At 38.7% G+C, this 19,493-nt stretch overlaps 1 protein-coding gene across 7 annotated transcripts in view; it reads right to left on the reverse strand.

Annotated features, from left to right (window-relative positions):
* The window catches only part of PTCH1 (patched 1), a 77,973-nt gene that overhangs the window by 32,922 nt on the left and 25,558 nt on the right, over window positions 1–19,493 (reverse strand). For all 7 annotated transcript variants that reach the window (XR_011137873.1, XM_068928103.1, XM_068928102.1 and 4 more), the window contains 10 exons: window positions 14,842–15,031; window positions 13,473–13,542; window positions 13,266–13,357; window positions 11,683–11,881; window positions 10,935–11,056; window positions 9,713–9,860; window positions 8,743–8,874; window positions 8,269–8,424; window positions 7,528–7,626; window positions 6,121–6,246 (listed from right to left, as the gene is read on the reverse strand). Coding sequence is in view for 6 of the 7 variants with exons in the window: in XM_068928103.1 (XP_068784204.1) it covers window positions 6,121–6,246; window positions 7,528–7,626; window positions 8,269–8,424; window positions 8,743–8,874; window positions 9,713–9,860; window positions 10,935–11,056; window positions 11,683–11,881; window positions 13,266–13,357; window positions 13,473–13,542; window positions 14,842–15,031 (1,334 nt within the window). In the remaining variant the exon portion in view is untranslated. The remainder of the gene's footprint in view (window positions 1–6,120; window positions 6,247–7,527; window positions 7,627–8,268; window positions 8,425–8,742; window positions 8,875–9,712; window positions 9,861–10,934; window positions 11,057–11,682; window positions 11,882–13,265; window positions 13,358–13,472; window positions 13,543–14,841; window positions 15,032–19,493) is intronic.

Raw genomic sequence — 19,493 nt, forward strand, 5'->3', positions numbered from 1 at the left:
TACCATAGCCCAGTTTCAGGCTGAGGAAAGCGTATAAATTATCAGGCTCCTCTACCTATAACTTCTGAGGTAAACAATCACTTGGGTTAAGAAAGTCAAAAAAGGACTAAAATTGGGTTACACAAATTAAGTATCTGATGTAAACGGGTCTTCTTTTTTCCAAATATAAATTAAGGGCTGTTTTTGATGTTGAACATCAGCCCTCAAAATTGACAGCTCAAAAGACAAGCCATCCAAAATTAATGTCTTAAAAATACTTGATTTACATAACCCTAAATAGCGCAATTTTGATTTTTTGCCTTTATCTGTGAAAATCGAAGTAGTAACCTACTGAGTGATTTTAAGGATTTTGAACTTATTAAGGATAATAAAAAGACCAGTTATTGTTTTTCTTTTTCTGAGAATGGTAGAATCACTTACATAAATATTTTATAGTCATTTCAATCATAATATCGTACGTATATTGTACACAAAAGTGGTTCTCTTTTACTGTCTCCAGCCTGCTTAAAGTAAGATTTTGGTCTTGATGCTTAGTTGGAGACACAACCATTAAAACATAGTTTATCTAGTGTTTAAAGCCTAATTAGCATTTAACCATCACTTTAACCTTTGAGAGAAAACATCCAATGACCATTTCATGATTTATAAATATCCACCCAGAAAGGTATGTAAGGTCACAGCCAAGACTTCAAAATTAAGTGACTTCCTTTTGATCCTCTCCAGGATGGATTCAATCTGTCAGGAAAACAAATGGCTGCTGTTGCAAGCAAGGTGTTTGCTGGACCTACTTAATACAACTGCTCTATTTTATTACTGCCATATCAGCGAAAGTTGAATCACCCATAAAACACGAGTAATCAGTTGTGCCTAACCAAAAGCTCCTATCAAGGATCAGCTAAGGACTGCTGAGATATGGAAAAAATCAGCTGAGGCCTGGTCCAAGAATTCGTATTCTTCCCAGCATGCCTGAAAAACTAACTGAGGTCCTCTACTTCAGCTCACTTCTATAAACACCTCCTGCTTTATCAGTTCTCTTTGTAGAGCCCAACAACCTTGAATCCCAAGTGCTGCTACACCTGAGAACTAATAATTAAGCATAATTAAGCATGTGGCATTAAAGTTAGTTGCATTCGTATTTGATTTCTGAAGAATTCATAAAGAAGAATGTTGGGAACTATCCTAGCAACACAGTACATTCACTTATTAATATCACATCTCTTTTTAAAACAACTAGGTCTTCCATCATGCCATACTGGTGTTGATGTACTGACCCTACAAGTCAAACATTTCTAAACAATCTTCGCTATCCATGGTTTAATGGATTCCTACAGCTTAACATCACACTCCCTACATATGATACACTTTTCTCTCTCTCGCTCCCGCCCCCACCCCACCCTAGCATTTCAAGGACATATCACTCCTCAGTTGTCACAGGTAAATATACAAATATTGTTCTTATATCCATTCCAATTTGTTGGCTCATCCAAAAAAACCCCAATGAACTGATGAGGTGCACCACACTTTCCTTAGATCTCCGTTCCTGCTTTACATGCCCAGCTCCAGGGGTACCTGGAAGTGAACGAGACAGGGGAAGGAGAAGTACGTTGAGATTCAGATTAAGCAAGGTGAAAAGGAAGAGCTACTAAGGAGTGACTGAGCCTCTGAAGTGATGCATCAGCCAACACTTCCTCTCCCAATACTACGTGGACGTCTGGTGGCTGTGAACAGGAACTTACGAAAGAATGTGATCTTAATTTTGGTAATATCTACAATCTGTAATGATTACGTTGACTGGAAAAGCGCTAACAAAAGTCTGTGGTAGCACAGCTCCCAGCATACAGGCAATCTGTTAGCAGCAGCTGAGTGGAAAGCATGCTGAGGATTTTTGGGAACAGGCAGGGCATCTGCTTTCACCCTTTCAGAAAGGAATGGTCAACTGGGAGAGGAAAGGGCCTCAGGCCTTCTCCTTGAAAAAAATCAACAAAGGTGAGATTAGTCCTGGAAGGGGAAAAAACATTGGGCCTACTCAAGGGTGTGAAATGAAGGAGTTCACCAAAATAAGAACATCAGAGTGAAGCCAGAAAACGCCACAAGGCAGACAACATTTTGGTCACTTTCTGAGAAGCATCTTTTAATGAAGCACAGCCTAAAAATATTATTGCTGCTGCAACTGTTAACTGAAACAGAAGAATGGCAGTCTGTGCTGCAGGCAGCGAGGGAGAAGCGAGCCAGGCTGGTAGGCTGGGGCCCTGCCGAAGGTACGCGCTGCTATTTGCCATTCCTGGCAGCCCACCCAAGGAGAATGGGTGTGCTGTATATAGCCAGAGGTGATGAACAGAGGAGGAGGTCTGTCAGGGAAACTTCCACACTGCTGCTGCCTATCTGCAGCTCCCTTCTGACAGCACACAGACTCAGATTTCCACCCCCCTCATTCCCCTTAGGCTTTAATTTTGCTTGTTAAATTCTCATGTCAAGAGCAGAGAAAGTGAAAAGACTTGGGTAAAAGAAGGGGGGGGACAAACCACTTCAGTGCAGTAAGATAAAGAATGAGCTTAAAAACTTACATTCCTTCTCTCTACAAACCCACCACCACCACCTGCTAAGGCACTTTTATATTTAGGAAAAAACTTGTCATCCGTACTGTGAGGAAAAAAATGTTACTGCTAAGACTTATTGGGCAAAGTTCCACCCTTATTCATTAGGTGAATCTATACTACTTTTCTGCTGTTAGGGGAGGAAATTTCCGGTATACGCAAGGAGAGTTAGGTGAATTTTTATGAAGCTGTGTTTTCTCTTTCCAGAGCAGAATATATTCTATAAGGGGTCTGAATATTCTGTCTGTGGTACTTACACTCTACCATGCCTCCTTCCTTTATGCCCAAAACAAAGTGCTATATTTAAGACATCCCTACAGCAAACTTCAAAAAACTTTCAGGCGATTTCTTCCATATTGTCCCTCCCTGGATTTTAAAAAATGTAACTCATCTGAAAACTCAGGACCTACTCTTTCAAAGTCCTGAGCACTCCCTTGCAGGTGATGCTTGTGACTGAGCACTTGGGATGCATTCTGCCTCTCAAAGCCTAAACTCCCTCAAATAATGGGCTAATAAGATCAACAAGTGATAGGAAAATCTGACCTAGAAAAGGTCAGCTAGAAATCTAAAAGAGTCCCTGCCCCCATAAGGGAATTCATTTTAAAAATCTCACTTTAAAATTTGCTGATTTCCTTTTCTTTAACTCAGCAAGAGCTAACCCACTTTGTTGAGCTAACCCTAGCAAATTCCTGGGATAGCAGCAAACCTGCACTGTTTAAATTCCATAAGGTAAATGAGCAACTCAGGTATCAATGAACTGCATTTTTTTACAGAAAATAAGCTGCAAAAGAGGGAAAAAAACACTGATATGCAAAACATGGCTTTCTAACTAGAAGGTGGGCTTCCGCATGCAGGGCTAGTCAGGAAACCATTTATTCTCCCTCAGCAGCTGGGTTATTTTAAAGATACTGGGCCTCAAAAGTCACGGAAACTTCAACAGTTATCGTGCAATGTCTTAAGAAAAGTGAATGAAAAGCAAATTAAGGTCAAGAGCAATCCTCTTTTTTTTCAGCCCATGTGTTAAAAAATCACTACCTAGATGAGAAGTCAGCATCCACAAAAAGTAACCTGCAGTATTTCAATGCTTTCTAAATTTTGCTAGGAAGCTAACAAGGACAGCAAGGAGTTCTTGTTTAAACAAGCCTGAGTAAGGAGGAGAAGGAGGAAGACGACCGTAAATAAAGAAATTCATATAGAAATATAGACCACCCACCAAAATCTGCCACAGTTAGTTGATTTCTTTGAATGCTATGATTAAATGCATCACCTGATTTTGATTATACCTGGTGAAGCTAGACAAAAAAGTAATAGATGGTCCTTTCTAACAACAAGGGCTGTCATTTTAGTGGTTCCTAACTTATATACACGTATTGCTCTAGTACCAATAATGCCTCAGTATACGTCACAGATTGCCCTCGTAACACACTTTTTTCAGTTCTTATATACAAAGGTTTACTATGTGCAAGCAAAAACAGACTACAGATGCATGTGAAAAAAGACTGAGCAATTCAAACATTAATTTCTGGGCACTCCAGCATTCCTACACAGATTCTATATTAATCACTGCCTTAAAAAGGCCTTTGAGCATGATGTTATTTTGAATAACATCAATATGTTCATACACGCTGAAATCTCATTGGAAACTTTTTGTTTGTCATTTTGCTTTTTGAAAGCACCATGCATTTGACAACACGGGTTTCCTTTTCTGAACTTCTGTTGACTGAGTTTACAGTAAGTCGTAAGACATGGCAGCAGTCAAAAAGTAAAGACTTGAGGAAAAAAAAAATTTATTTATACTCAAATTACAATGAGTTGTAACTGTTTTCTCCACAGATGTTCCAAAGGCAATCTACCATGTTCTGATACGAAAAGAAAGAACAGAGATAGGCTGAGCAAAATTTGATCCGAGAAGAAAGAATTCATTTTGGTGGCTCCCATTCAACTGTTGAGCAGAGTGATTAGGACAAAATGACGCATCTCTTTTGGGTCCTTCTTATGAGATATGTATCTAGGCTGAAGAAGCGTCTACAAAGGACAGTCACTTCAAAGCCAGAAGACAGAAAAATAGGACTTGTCTTCTGATCTCTAGTGAAAATCTCCAGTATCCTTTTTGCTTCTTAAGGATGTTGGACATTTGAGTGCAGAATTAAGATGACAGAAATCAGTTCTTCCAAAAGAAGAAGGGTTACACTTTAAATATATTTTACACATTCAAACTGGTCTTTGCCGTAATATAAAACAATTCACTGTCATACTCCCCGTAAGAAGAGAAATCTAGGTTTTGGCAAGGCAGCAGAACTAAATACTGCTAAGCACTCAGGATGAAAGCTCTGGTTTTAGATGCCACAGATATCTCCTCAACTGACAACCACGCAGCAAACCAATGATGCCTTTATTCTCCTTCATTTTCTTTGTTATTTACTACCAAATTGCCTTTTGAGAAGAAAATCGTAAACAAGTTATTAACGTTTATTGGTCATTTAGCTGCAATCGTGAATGCTTTACCATTTTATAGCTTAATGCAGGCATGCTTAAATCTCTGAAAACGGCAATAACTTCCACAAGTATTAAGAAAAATTGCAGCCCTTGCTTCCTCTGGGTAGGTCAAGGGCTCAAGCAGAATGAAAAATGATTGGAGAGCCATGCTGTAACAGAAAAATGACTACTGAAAATGTACAGTTTTCCTGCTCTGCACCAAGGCCAGACACTGCTATAAATTGCTCGTGCGTTAACGCTGTGTCAGAGGAGAGCATCTCAGAGCTTTCTTCAAAGAGCCCTTGCTTTTAAAAGAAGCTTTCTTCACCATTCTTTAGTACTTCATCTTCCTGAAGATAGATTATCACAGACAAATATGAGAAGACAACGAAAGAGAGAGAAAAAGGGAGAGAGAGCGATACATGGTTCAGCACATAAAATTCACATTTTCTCTCAAAGCAGTTGGAAAATAAAATTCTTGATGAAGTTTTCTCCAACAGTTTGCTAAACTTACTTTCAGACTAAAGCAGCACAAAATGCTGCAGTAATAACGTCACAAGGGCATTCTCACTGCTGTTACTGCACTTTTGTTGTGGTTTATAACAGCAGCAAATTGGACAAACCTCAATGAAAGGACTGAATTCCTACTCAGAAAATGCAAAGGTATTATAAACTAGAATACAGACTATTGGTCTTAACTGTCTTAATAGTTCAAATCTTACTGTAGACTTGTTTCTGCTTAGTTGCATTCCTTTTGGTTTTTGCATTCAACCCAGCAGGACGAGGCAGGATATTCACCCGCTAACAGAATGTGAGAGACTCAAGGTATAAGAAACAGGAGGAGCAGAATCAAGGGGAAAAAGCAGTTGTCATCAACCAGCACTACAGTAGACAGTAATCACATATAGGTTCAGTGAACTGCAGAAGCACGCAACATGGACTTTAATGCTACCACTAACAGTGGTATCAGCCACTATATCAGCACTAATAGGCATCAGCCTCCCATGATGAGATCATCTATAAGAGCTAACAAAACAGCATATAAACTTACTTGCAGTGAAAATGCTCGTAAAGCAGGAATAGGGATTAAGGCAGCCATAAAGAAAGCAGTAACATTGCTGATAGATGTAAGGGCTACACTTGCTCCTGTTCGCTTCAAACATTCACCTGTTCTGTCCTGCAAAACAAATGGTGTATCTTAAAAGTCAAGTGAATAAGGTGATGTCCTGCAAATGAAAGGGTTGTCATACAGATATAACATGGTAATAGTGAAAACTATTACAAGGAACTTACTATGCAAGCACGCATTTGCAAAAAAATCTGATAATAAACAATATACTAAGTACAGTTTCCAGGAGAAAAACAGATGACACATGAAGCGCTAACATTTTTGAAGGTAGAAAGCATTATCAAAGCTGACTCTAGCTTCAAAAGTCAAAGCTACATGGATACTGACATTAGATACCAAACATATCTGTTATTAAGTAGGAGGTACTTTGTACCAGTGCAGTCACTTTGTGTTCTCATCATTTTTCAGAGCATGCATTAAACAACATAGATATATAACTTATCTACATGTCTTGAAGTATGCAACAACAGCAACAAAAAGAACAAGGATCCCCCCCCCAAAAAAAAAGAAACAAACAAACTTCTACACACAGGACCCCTTCCCCTTCCAGTAGGCTATTCTGAAGCATATGAAGGTTATAGCACAATGCGTTTGTAGTGCCTGCATGCTGAACCAGCTTAAAAGAGTACATCGAACACATTGCTTGTACAAAACAAAATGGGCAAATATACATTGTTTTTAAATGATTTGTATCTTGGATATGAAACTCTGAACTGAGAACAAAGAGGTCAGTAAAGGAAAAAGATTATAAGAGTGAGGAGACCTCAGATTTCATTACATGAAGATGCTGTGCTTTGGAACGTCATGGTCAATTATAAATAAAGGAAGAGAAATAGAGAAAAATATATAAAATACCACACATTTAAGGATATAACATATAAACAAAGATAAAAGTGAATGCAAGTAAAAACATTTCTTAAGTTGACCTCCTCCTCTTCCTTTTCACCTTAAGATTTTTGCGTTCTTCCATTAAAAATATTTTACCATTTTAACATCAGACTCTTGTATTTCAGTTTGCTCCAAAATTCACATCGACTTTCCCTGAATTTTTGGGCAGACATGGAATTTGCATTATGTAAGTGAGCTTTTATATCACAGTTCTAAATTGAATTTCCAAAATAAAATAAATCTAGGACACTACTATATAGAAAAAAATGAACGTTTCAAAGTATTCTAGGATCACATGTATTGCATTCATCATCAAATTAAAAAAACAAAAACAAAACCACACATCCCCAAAACAACCTACTAATCAATTCTAGGTACAATATATTTTCCTATTTGAAGCTTTTTCTTTTGTTTTCCCCCAACTCCCCATTTTGTCATTACCTCAAATGGAATTCTCTTATTCTGCCCTGTTTCACTAAATGCATGTGCTAGAAGGAAAACATCATCTACACCAACTCCAAGAGCAAGAAAAGGCAAAACCTTGGGGGAAAAACAAACAAAAGAACAAGAAAGTTAATAATATTACTTCTATGCTCTACCATGCAGCTAGCCATTAGATGGCTAATCAAAATAACTTTCACACTACATTTGAACTCAAATCCAAGAGTAAAATGAAAATCAAAAGGATGTAATATAGCTCTTTTATTTTGAAATACTGCTGAAGAACTTGGGGTAGACCATGTATGGGCAGAATATCTCACTAAAAATAATTCAAGGCTCAGGTAGACATAGAATACTGAAGAATATTTCAAATTATTTTCAAAATACTTGCAGAATTCAAACATCCTGATATATTCAGATGTAAGGACAAAACCTGCAGCAGCTTATGCATAAATGGGTGCCTACACTCACACTGGGACACAGAGAAACAAGTATCCCAGAATCTGCCCAATGAAATAAGTTGCAGGGTATCTGCCCCCCCCCCTTTTTTTTTTTTTTTTTAAGTATTGTAGGGCAGCACCATCTCTTGCTTTCTTACAGCACAGTCTATGAGACAGAAGGCACAATCTAAAAATCAATACACTTTTGCAGCTTTTCTTTTTCCTCAAAGATTGACTCCGATGTGTTCATTTACTAACGAAGTACTTGTAATTTAGCAGCAGACTTGTGGCTCCTTGATACCTGAGTTGTGGCAGCATTAAAGGAAATTCCAATCAATGAGCACAGGCCCAATCCTGCAGCCACCGACAGTGCAACCAACAAGACTCCTGCTAGCCCCACGGCACCCTGAGACTTGGCACAGTCCCACCGCAGCATTGTTAAACAGGCATAGGCAAGCTGAAAGCAGAGTCGGGGGGGGGGGGCGGGGGGGGAGGAAGAGAGAGAGAGACATAAGCAAAATATAAGAATGGATCTTTCTCTAACACCTATATCCCCCCAAGAACACACACAGCTTACAAGCATTTCTAGACAGAACAGACACATTAGAGATGTTACACAAAGGAATAGGTGTCAACTCTGAGGCCAATGTTTACAAACTGCCAATTTTAAGTATTCCGAAAACGTTCTGGACCGCTAACTGGTTACAATAAAAAGTTGTTCAAGGCCTGCTACACTAGCAAACACAATTAAATAAACAAAAAAATATTTTGTTACCATTAGCAAGTAGCCACTAGCTACTCTGATGACACTGACATCAGAAAATGACTTTAGGATGTCATCCAGGGTAGTTGTAGTAAAGGAAAGCACCTTCTGAGTAGAGTTTTGTGCAACACTTTGATGAACAACCTATGAAAAGAAAAATAAAGCTTAGTCTGACTTCAAAAAAATGTTGTCTTCCACAGCACACATTTGAAATCAACTAGTTATGCCTTAAGTGTTCCTGTTAAGACACACAAACCTACACAAGAGATTTTACTGATGCTGCATAAAAGAAATATTTTTGGTAGTTATTCCCTGCAAGCTACTTATTATCCAAGTAGAATTTGCATCCTTCAGGAAAGGCCACAGCACTTACAGCTCATAAAAAACATGTAATTTAAATCCTGAAGCGTAAGAAAGTTTCTTCCTTCCGTAACTCTGCCAAGGATTTGCTGTCATATGAGTTTTGCCTTTAATCTAAAGCTAGAGCGCTCGTAAGGGTGCTCCTCTTTCCCTCATTGCCTGGCCACTTCACAAAGGTCAGAAGCGACACAGCAGAGGTCAGGGCTTGAGACACAAAGGCCAGGCACTGTCACATGGCCTCCCCGCTGGGACTGCTGCTGGGAGAGGAGTCAATAGCTAGCTAATGTTTTCCAGATACCTTTAGAATAATCACCCCAAACAAATACTTTTCAACTCAGTCTAGCTCTTTAGTTCCTTTTAAGTCTCAGGAACACAAAAAAGTTCTAGACAACAAACAGCAAAACTTTCCTGGCTTCTCATATGTGAATAAGCAAGCATCTTCTTAATTAAAAAGGAAAGAAATCAGCCTTTTTAAATAGCCTGCTGCAGCTAAAACCAAGATACAACCACTCAGTTCTAGTTTAAGCATCTTCCTTGAAGAAATACTGTAAAAACATGAGAGAAGGCAGTGGATCTTAGTAAGATTTTCTAGTATGATATGTAGAGTTTTTTTCAGTTTTACCTCAACATACATCCTCTGCCAGGCTTCCAGAATTGCTGCTGCCTTATCTTCATTCCAGTTGATGTGTGAAACATATTCATATCCCTTGAAGTGCTCATACATTTGCTTTGGAGTCATTAACTGAAACATGGTTTGCAAAGCCTGGGCACTGTAGCAGGGAGAGAAGGAGGAGGAGGAAGAGGCATAAAATAAGCAGTAAGTTGTTGGCTATTTGTCATTTGAAGACCTTGGTCTTTTTCATCCCTTGGAGAGAAATGCTAGACTAAACCCCTAATATCTGACAAGCAGCAAGGAATAATAAAAGGCAATAATTATTCATCATAAATTTCCATAGCAGGCAACTGTATCCAACAGTTTTAGAATCTTAGGAATCTATTTTGTTTTTCACCAATAATATATTCTTTGGCTACAGGCTAGGAGACATGTCAGTGATCTTTTTCAGAATAAATCAAAATTAGTAAGAAAATAAGCTTCAAAATTTAATGCTAATGTTAAAAAAAAATTCAGAATTCCTATGAAACTTTCTGGTAAAAAATTTTTGTGAAATATTCAAATATTATACTACTTTTAGTTTAATATAAATTTGGATTCTGCTTATACATCTAAGTGTTTGATGATTTTGTGTCTTCTGTTTTTCAGAACAATTCTATTTCAAAGGGGTTTCCCCACCCAAAGTCCAGTGTTCCATGTCTTCCTCAAGAAGTCTGAAACAAAGGGTTTTGTTTCAGCAGTCGAAATGGTATTCAAATTATAGTGACAAAGAACAGACTTTTCTTTCTATTGATCCTAAACAAACGGTTCAATGGAGATACTGGAACTCTGAGAAAAGTCAAGTGAGTAGGCACATTACTGAAGTTATTTTTTCCCCTTTATCCTTTGAAGATATTTCAAAAAATGATCAAAGTTGTTCAATGCTTTAAACACTGTTCAATGCTTTATACACACATTCTGAACACAAAATTGCCAGGAAAAAATTTTATTTCTGAGCAATGCATACTATCATTCTTAGGTTAGAAGCAGACAGCAAGGATACCTTCTTAAATTTAAGCAACTGTCTAATCACACTTCTAAATTCTGTCCTCATCAGGGATGCTGTCCTAGACCAGGGTTCATAATATGCATCATTCTGAAAGGCAATTGATTTTGCATGACCCCCTGCACCTCCCCAAAAGCCCTAACAAAGAAAAGCTTTAAAGTTTTCTTTAAACATTTGTTTGCTTACCTGACAAGTTTACCAGAACTGTTCTTGACCGTACCACCTATAATCAACTCTTCCTGCCAATGCATGTATTTTCTTGACAGTCCATAGCATCCACCGCTCAGAGCAAGGGCCACATCAAGAGGCTAGAATAAAGTTAGGAAGAAACAATTCATCAGTTGCCCAACTTCAAACAAACTCATATCCTAAATTAACACCTAGTGTACTGGAATAATGGATATTAAAGATAGTTCAGGAAGTCTGCAGAAAGAAATGTGCTCAACAAATGGAATAGCCAAACCAGCCCAATGCACAGTCACCTGAGAGCAGCTTCTCCAAAGCCTAGTGTGACTGAAAAAGGGGTAATGAAGTTGGGGCCCACAGCTTCCAGCTCTTCACAAAGGTCGGCAAAATTGGCCCTACTTGCAGGAAGCCTTGCTGCATGATGCCATTGCACAGCAGCAGCGGTATTCCAGGAGTGGCTGTGTCTGCCTGAGGCATGTTATCTGCTGAAATGGTGTGTCACCACATTGCCACACCTAGTCAGTAGCTGCGAACTGTAACCTCACTTTAAGCATGTCGGATTAAGTATTATCTCACAGATTGAGAGAATGTTAGTGATTCTGGGCTAACTGTATATAATAGGAGCAGAGTAATGAAATCACTGAAGAATATGAAACCTATATTGCTTGGAAGGAAATGATACTATCTTCTCTCCCCACACACACAGCCTCCCTTGAACAGAGATATATGCAAGGATAAGCAAACTTACTCTGGTGGAATTTTTGTTGGGAGCTGTGATTGGGCAATCAGGATCAGCAGGATTCAGGCAAGGTCGATCCATATAACCATGACCAACCTCTGCTTTATTCAGCATTTCTTCCCAGCTCTCCACTTGGTAGTTTATTTTCTTTAACTCTTCCAAGAATTCTAAGGGGTCAAAGTTGATCCACTGCAAAGGAGGTTTCCCCCTGTAAAAGAAATCAGGGGAAAATGACAAAGAAAATGACCAAATATGTACTGAAACAAACAATTTTTAATTCATATTCACACAAATGACTGAGTTATTTTCTGTTACAAGCTAAACTCTTTCTGGTAAGGTTGTTTCACAAAATGAAATGCACGTTTTAATTATATTCGTGTATGTATACTATTTCTTGTAGCCTTGTTAATTTTAACAAAAACACTCATTACTTACAGACAAAGTTACTCTATGAAAGGGAATATTCACATGTTAAAAATACTTCCATTTACAAACAAAGTAAAAAAACTCAAACCATCAAGAACCTAAATAACAAAAAAGCAGCCAACTGCTGCTTCAAAGAATTTAGGGGGAGGGGACAGGGAGAGAAGAGAGGAGGCTAAGGAAAAAAAGCCTTTCACATAGTATCAGATTACTTCTTGCTAGCCTAATAATCATCTTGCAAATGTAATCAATCAATATAGCTGATCTTTGTTTATCTATAACAATACTGTGCTCCTTCAAATGCTCTGGCAGCTTGACTACCAACCATCAAGCTTTCCTACTGCCATGGCTGTCACCACTATCACTGTCACATCTCCCACCCCTCACTTTTGAATTTGTGATGTTGACAGACCAGAAAGGCTTTTGGCTGCCTTATTCTGTGGTTCAAACCACACTGTATCTGCTTAACCAAGCTTAAGTCATTATTCTGAACCTCCCAACCAGAAAACACAAACCCCCTTATTTCCCCATCTAAAACTGTACACTAAAGGTTAGGAGATGGCCATTGCAAATTGCTTTTACAGACATGCAAACCAGGACAGAAACAATAACTCAAATGCTAACTCTTGCATAATTAACAGAAAATGGCTGCAAAGATTAACAATTAACTCTTTGAAGAATCCATCACATATAATATCACACTTGTAAACCGCGAGAAATCACCCATAAAAGATACTATATTTGGTTTCTTTAATGATCTCCTAAACAAAGGATTTTTTTAATTCCTTAGGAAGATTTGAGGTTCTATCCAAGACAGCTACATTTTCTTAAAATCACTTCCCAGCAAATCAATGTTTTGCAGTTTACGAAAAACTCCTCTGCTTTTATTTTCAACAATTTTAAAAGCTTGATTTTAGAACTTATATTTTCTTTTACGTGCCAGCAGAATGAGAAGAGTAACAATATGGACTTCAACTGTGTATACAAATCATCTTTTAGAAACAGAATATCTTTGTTCAATTAAAAACATGCATATTTTCTGAAGTAACACTTTTTTATTTTTTGGTTAAATCAGAATCTGAATAAACAATGGGAACACAACTCAAAAACATGCATGGTTTTACAATTAAAACCAGTCAGACTAGAAAGTTATAAAACAGCACACTCACAACAAGTAGGCAGTTCCTGACTGTAGCTTTGCTCCCTCCCAGAAGCAGTCCAAAGGAGTGATAATCAAACAGGGATAAAGATACTCTATAATCTGTCAAAATCAGAAAGGGGGGAAAAATGCACCGTTAGACTAGAATATAATCAAACAGCACAAGCTGAATCATAAGAATATAAAATGCTTATAACCAAATACATGATATGCCTACCTGGTCCATGTAACCTGCTTCTGTGATGAGTTCTCCTGATTTATAACATAAGTGTTCCAATTTCCATTGTCTGCAATAAATACAAAGAATAATAAATATTTTTTTCTTCACAAGGACTGAAAAGGTATTTTTAAAATGTAACATACATGTAAAATGGCTATTCATATACACAAGCTGACCTCAAGCAGTGAATTACTGAGAAAAGTAGGCTTTATTCAGTGTAAGTATATCACACCTCACAAAGGCAAAGGCCTTTCTTTTGGTAGTTATAGACTAGAAATATTTGTTTCAGTAATGATAAACAGTCTCTGTAAAACTTATTAAAAATATTGGAGCTACTGTTGGATTATCAGGCTATTCAACAGAACTAAAAGGAATAGAAATCTGACTCTATATAAATGAGACCACTTGTGACTTAGGATATCACTCAGTGACGTAAGTGCGAGAGAGGTCAGCCTCAGCTTCCGAGGGCTAGAATACTAGCCCTAACTCATGCATGCAGGAGAAAAGAAACTGTTAAGATTTCCACCTTCTTTGTTCAGCTGTATTATAGCTACCACTGTTGGGGCTTCTAGCGCTATAGACAAGGCTGGGTAAAAGACAGTTAGAGCTATGGCCCTAGTTCATTTAGGCATCAGCTGGATGTGCTGAAAGACACTGGACTTTATGCCTCGCAGGCTGCATCTGTAAGGAGCAATCTTGGAGGAACTGCTTCTCAGGGAGAGATCCCACTAGGCCAAAACTGGTGACTTGTTAGGATACATCTTTAATACTTGTATTGTTGGACAACTCTTAACTCCTACTCTCCAGAAAACTTCCAATCTTCAGCTTTGGCACACAGACACTCTGAAGGCCAACTCTAACATGATGGCTTCTACGTTGTTAAATAGCCCAGTTATTCCACCCATCGTCATTTCTCACCCTTTTGCATTTCTCTTTATACCCACACTACTGAAAGAACAGTAACCTCTACTAGTGCTCACAGCCATTACAAGTCTCCTGCAGGTATCAGCAAGTGAATTCAACTACAATACAAAAGGCTTTTTACTGTTTTGAGTCCCATCAATAAGTCCTATGTTTAACAGCCAGTCACAGCTCCTTCACTAAGAAAAAAGTAGCATTGACGACAGGGGTACATTTTCAGAATCTCATCCAACACCTCTTACACCATTTAATGTGTCAAAAGCCAGCTGGTCCTGCTATCTTACCATACTTTCAAGCATCAGTAACCAGTGACATTCAAATCAAAACACAGACTCAAAGGAAAAGGCTTTGAAATGCTACCCATTTAAAAAACACATGCAAAGTAGTATGTGTCCATTTTTCCGTTGTTACAGAAAACCAAGGAAACCTTTGCTTTTCCCCTTACCTGTTGTACATATAAACATGTACTCTGCTGGCCTGAAGTGCAGAGTCAAGGTGCTGTTTGAGTGCCTCTGTTGTTAGTACATTAGCACCATCTTCCTGTGGAGTCTGAATCATGAGCTGGGGGTTAAACATGGCCTCTTCTCCAATCTTCTGCCGTGTATAATTTAACTCCCGACTCACTCGTCCACCAACTGATGGATAAATATTAACAGCTCTGTATTAGTCAATAACAAGTTATTCTGGATTTACACGATAAGCACTCTTCGGTCAGAAAAATTTTACCATGCGCATGGCCTCAAACTGATTACAAGGTAACTCTAAAATGAGTATCAAATTTGTTTTAGGAGCCCTGTGAGGGAAAAAAAAATCCTGGTCCTCATTAAAAACACCATTGTCCCAACTGCACTAAAATACTGAAGTGTAAATTGGAGCCCCTTATACACATGGTTTTTCTATATTATAACCAGTAGCCCACACGTAAAAACTGAAAAAAAGAGAAAAACCTTTTCCTTGCAGACCAGACCAAATATTCCTATGCTACAATTTCTTACACTTGTATAAACAGTCTAGTCCAATAGCACATTTCAAGATAAATGGCTTCAATTTACACTCTTCTCCTAAATAATCTGGCAAAGGCAGAAGAGGAATGTTTCTCTTCAGTTAAAAAAACGGAGGAAGGAAAGAGTAAGTGAACACGTGTACTTCTCTGAACCTTAGGTAAAATGAAAAATATTAAGTTCATATAAAGAGGTGCAGTTTTGAGCGTGGCAGAACGGACTGTTCACAATCAAACAATTTGCCCCAGTGGTACTTACATAACATGGTGCGACGCAGCAGATAATTCATATTCAATATTTGTTTCTAAATCTACGTGCATTGAACATTGCGCTCCATTATCAAAATATGCTTAAAAAAAAGGCAAAAGGAGACTGCAAAGCAGACACGCTCTAGAGGGAGCCATATTGATTTGCCTTGCCAGAGAAAGTTATGTAGAAATGGAAAATTATCTTCCAGCTTACAAAAAAAACATTCAGAGTTCATATACTTTACACAACCTCCCCTACAGTCTCTCTAGCAAATGCGTGTGGGAGGGGGTTCAATTAATTCAGTCCATTAGCGGAATCAAGACCATAGCCACACGCAGGGGACAGGAACACCACCAACAAATTGTTTCCGTCCCTCACAATTTATTACCTTTATTGCTCTGCTAAGTCCAAGCCTAGAGACCAGGTCTAATTTGCTACATTTTCATCAAGTCTAGTCACCTTGGCACTAGTGAACTGCATTACTGCCAAAGTTTAGAAGTTCTGTGACAGTGCGAACAGAAATTAGACATGTACATCTATCTCTTCTTAGGCCACATAACTAAAGACTGATCTGTAACTAGTTGGCAGTGTGGTAGGTGACATTCTCAAGCCTGTGAACAGACCTGGAACACACTTTTTCAGTCAGCTGGACCCTCACTCCACCTGTAATCTCATCAGGAATGACAGGACCACCAGGCAAAGAAGCTGGACCCCAGCATGCGTAAAGCTGTCAGAATCAGGTTCTCAACAATTAAGTCACATCTTTATTCTGTCATGAAGCATCACTTGATATCTAGTTTGAGAATTCTTTGAAGAAATAAGTATTTCCACAACACCCTCCAATCATCTTCTCAGCCTGTCACGTGTTATTATCTTCTTCACATCAGGTAACAGTAGTGAGGTCACAATAAAAAGCAAAGTACAAATTCCACACCTGAATTCCCCTTATTACCGTGACAGGATATATAATCACCGACGCTGTATATGCATAATCACAGAAAAGCTAACATTAAGTTATATCATGCATTAATTCCCCACTAGCCAGAGCACTGTGATATACTGTATTTTGCTTCATCTGACAGGAAATGGTGGGCAGCACACGTATCCTAATCTACAGGTCTTGGAACAAAACCTTCCCTTGCAGTCCTTTACACAACAAGTACTTCAGAACCCAATCCACCTCCCTTCATCTGTGTTTCAATGCCACCCAAGATAATAAAGCCTCCATTTGATCAGAACTGTGTAGTCTACATAAACACCTCTTCCCGGTACTATAGTCTCTCCCTCTCCATTCGCAATTTACTGCTACGTTTAACTAGGACTTGAACGGACAGAGTGAACTCGGAGCGCGACAAAGGAGGCATTCCCATCTCTGCTGCAAGTGACCAATTGTTTACTATCAACAGAAACGACTGCTTCCTAATCAAGCTCTTGTCAAATCATATTAGCTTCACTGAACAAGGTAGATTTAGCTAATCAAAATTGCATCACATAAGCCCGTCATAAGAGGCTACGCTGTTTTTTCTCCTTCTACACTCAAAACAGGAATAACAAAAACATCCAAGAAAGTGGGCACACGTTCCAGACCTCAACAATAGAGCTGCTGCGCATTTTTCTTAAGGCATTACACCACTTAACTATTACTCTGATGGGTCCATTACGAACATTTTTTCTGCCAAAAACAATAACGATAACTCCACAGCCTAAACTTAGATACTTTATACAACGTAACGCTCATGTACACTTAGATTGCAGAGAAAAATTCTGACTGACTGCCAAAGATAGACTATGTGAAAACATATGGATGGACCAGAAGCAAGCGGATACATCAATGGCCTTTCAATATATCAGAAGCAATAAAGAGCAAGAGAGAAGACAAAAAAAATTACAGAAAGCTTCTACAGGTTGTATGTTTTCACTTATTTTAACTGAAAGGTTACAAAAATCATTGGAGGCTGCCATGCTCAAGGATCTTAAGCCTCCACAACCAGCTGCATAAGCACTTCTATTAGGCAGGCATTCTTGTTGTGCTTTTATTTATTTATTTATTTTAACGTGTCCACAACTTGTGCCAAAACTTAGGGAGAGACCACCAAAAGCATCACAGAAATGTACCCGAAGCCTCATTGTGTACTGAAGATAGCAATACCATGCTCAACACAGACACACACTTCACAGAATGTCATTCCTTACACTTATAAAGAATATATACGTATCACACTCATCAGAAGATTCCCATACTACAGGGCAACTGAGGCAATGGAAATTATGACCACCCAAAGAAATGGTCCTTTGTGGTTTTCCTTTCTGGACTCTTGTTTTTGTATATTTGGAGACAACAATATTTTACAGTTAAAATGCTACTGACTTTTAAGTTGTATGTATGGCATAGAGTACCAGTACTTCCCATTTCATCTCACCCTGAAGACAGACAGAGCTATTCCACATCAATATTCTGGTGACAAAGCCCACACAACGCTCTCCTTTTCTGATATATCAAAAGCCACTTGATGGCATTCTAGCCCTGTATTACATGATTCCTTATGATTTAGTACCTAGATAGCTGAGTTGGTGGCACTCTTGCCCACAAGCCAGAATGCTTATTTAAATAGCAGATCAGTACATGGGCTCATGGCCAGTGGTAATACAACACAGCAGTCTGTACGCTACCCTTTTAGTGGTGTCATCAGATTCTGGGTGGTTGTCTAGTGGAAATGAGATACTATGCCCTCTGTAAAAGTAAGCTAACAAGGAAAAAAAAAAAAATCAAGCCAACGTAATAATATCACTGTCCTGGCACCATTCCTCACTTAATATATCAGTTTATAATGCTCAGGAATGTGCGTGAAGGCTGGTGTTCAACCTAAGACAGTTTTACTGCCAGCGTCTTTGTTGTAGAATATTAGTTCTTGTTAAAAGCCCCTAAGTGGCTTTTCCAGAGACGAGGGAAGTCCTTTCTCTCTCCTCAATGCAGTACAACCACAGGTCCCCTCTCAGTTCTCTGCCAGCACACAGGAGAACTGACCTGAGCCAGTGGGCCATTAAACACATCGCTGTACCTCCTGGACTTCCCTCCTGGCTGAAATGGAACCTGGTTAACATACTGAATCTTTTGCCCTTCTCAAGGGCCTGCAGAGAGCATTTATTGTCAATACAGACACCAGGTTGCTAAGAACGATCTGAGGGTCAGCACGTCTCCCTCCCCCAAGGGCAAAGAGCAGCTGTCAGGTGGTAACAAGTTTTAGTCATCCTCAACTTGAAGCAGACCTGAACCCATGACCTAAAGGTGAAAGGCTCCATATCCCATTACCAAGCATTTGTGTCTCAGTCCCAGCATCTCAGTCATTACAAGATAAAATGCATTGGTGCATCTACAGTTAGAAGAAGTAATCAGAAAACCAAAACTGCTCGCCTCTCATACACACTTTCACAATACTGGCGCACCTTCCTAAAAACAAGTTTGAAACTCCATTTGTTTTCATTGGCGCAATTTCTGACTCACAGATTTCCACTGACATACTAACAATTTTGAAGTTATTGGATCATTCTCTTCATGTATTCACTTCTACCTCAAATGTCACTCTTATCCGTATAAACTTTCTCAAAATTAGCATTCAATATTTGCATGCTATTACATTAGCATGCTTATAAAAAACTCTGAAACCTGCTACTAGAAACTGCAGTCCCTTCTGTGCAGAATAATTTTATGAGCAAGTTTGACCTCTGCTACATTAGCAGATCTTGATCACAAACCAGGCAATGAATGACAGCCAAAAATCACTGCTTGTTAATTTGCTGTCCAGTTGTTCAAAAGGCATGATGTATTTCTTTTTCCGGATATCTTACA

This window comes from Struthio camelus, chromosome Z (assembly GCF_040807025.1).
Source record: "Struthio camelus isolate bStrCam1 chromosome Z, bStrCam1.hap1, whole genome shotgun sequence".
Classification (NCBI taxonomy): domain Eukaryota; kingdom Metazoa; phylum Chordata; class Aves; order Struthioniformes; family Struthionidae; genus Struthio; species Struthio camelus.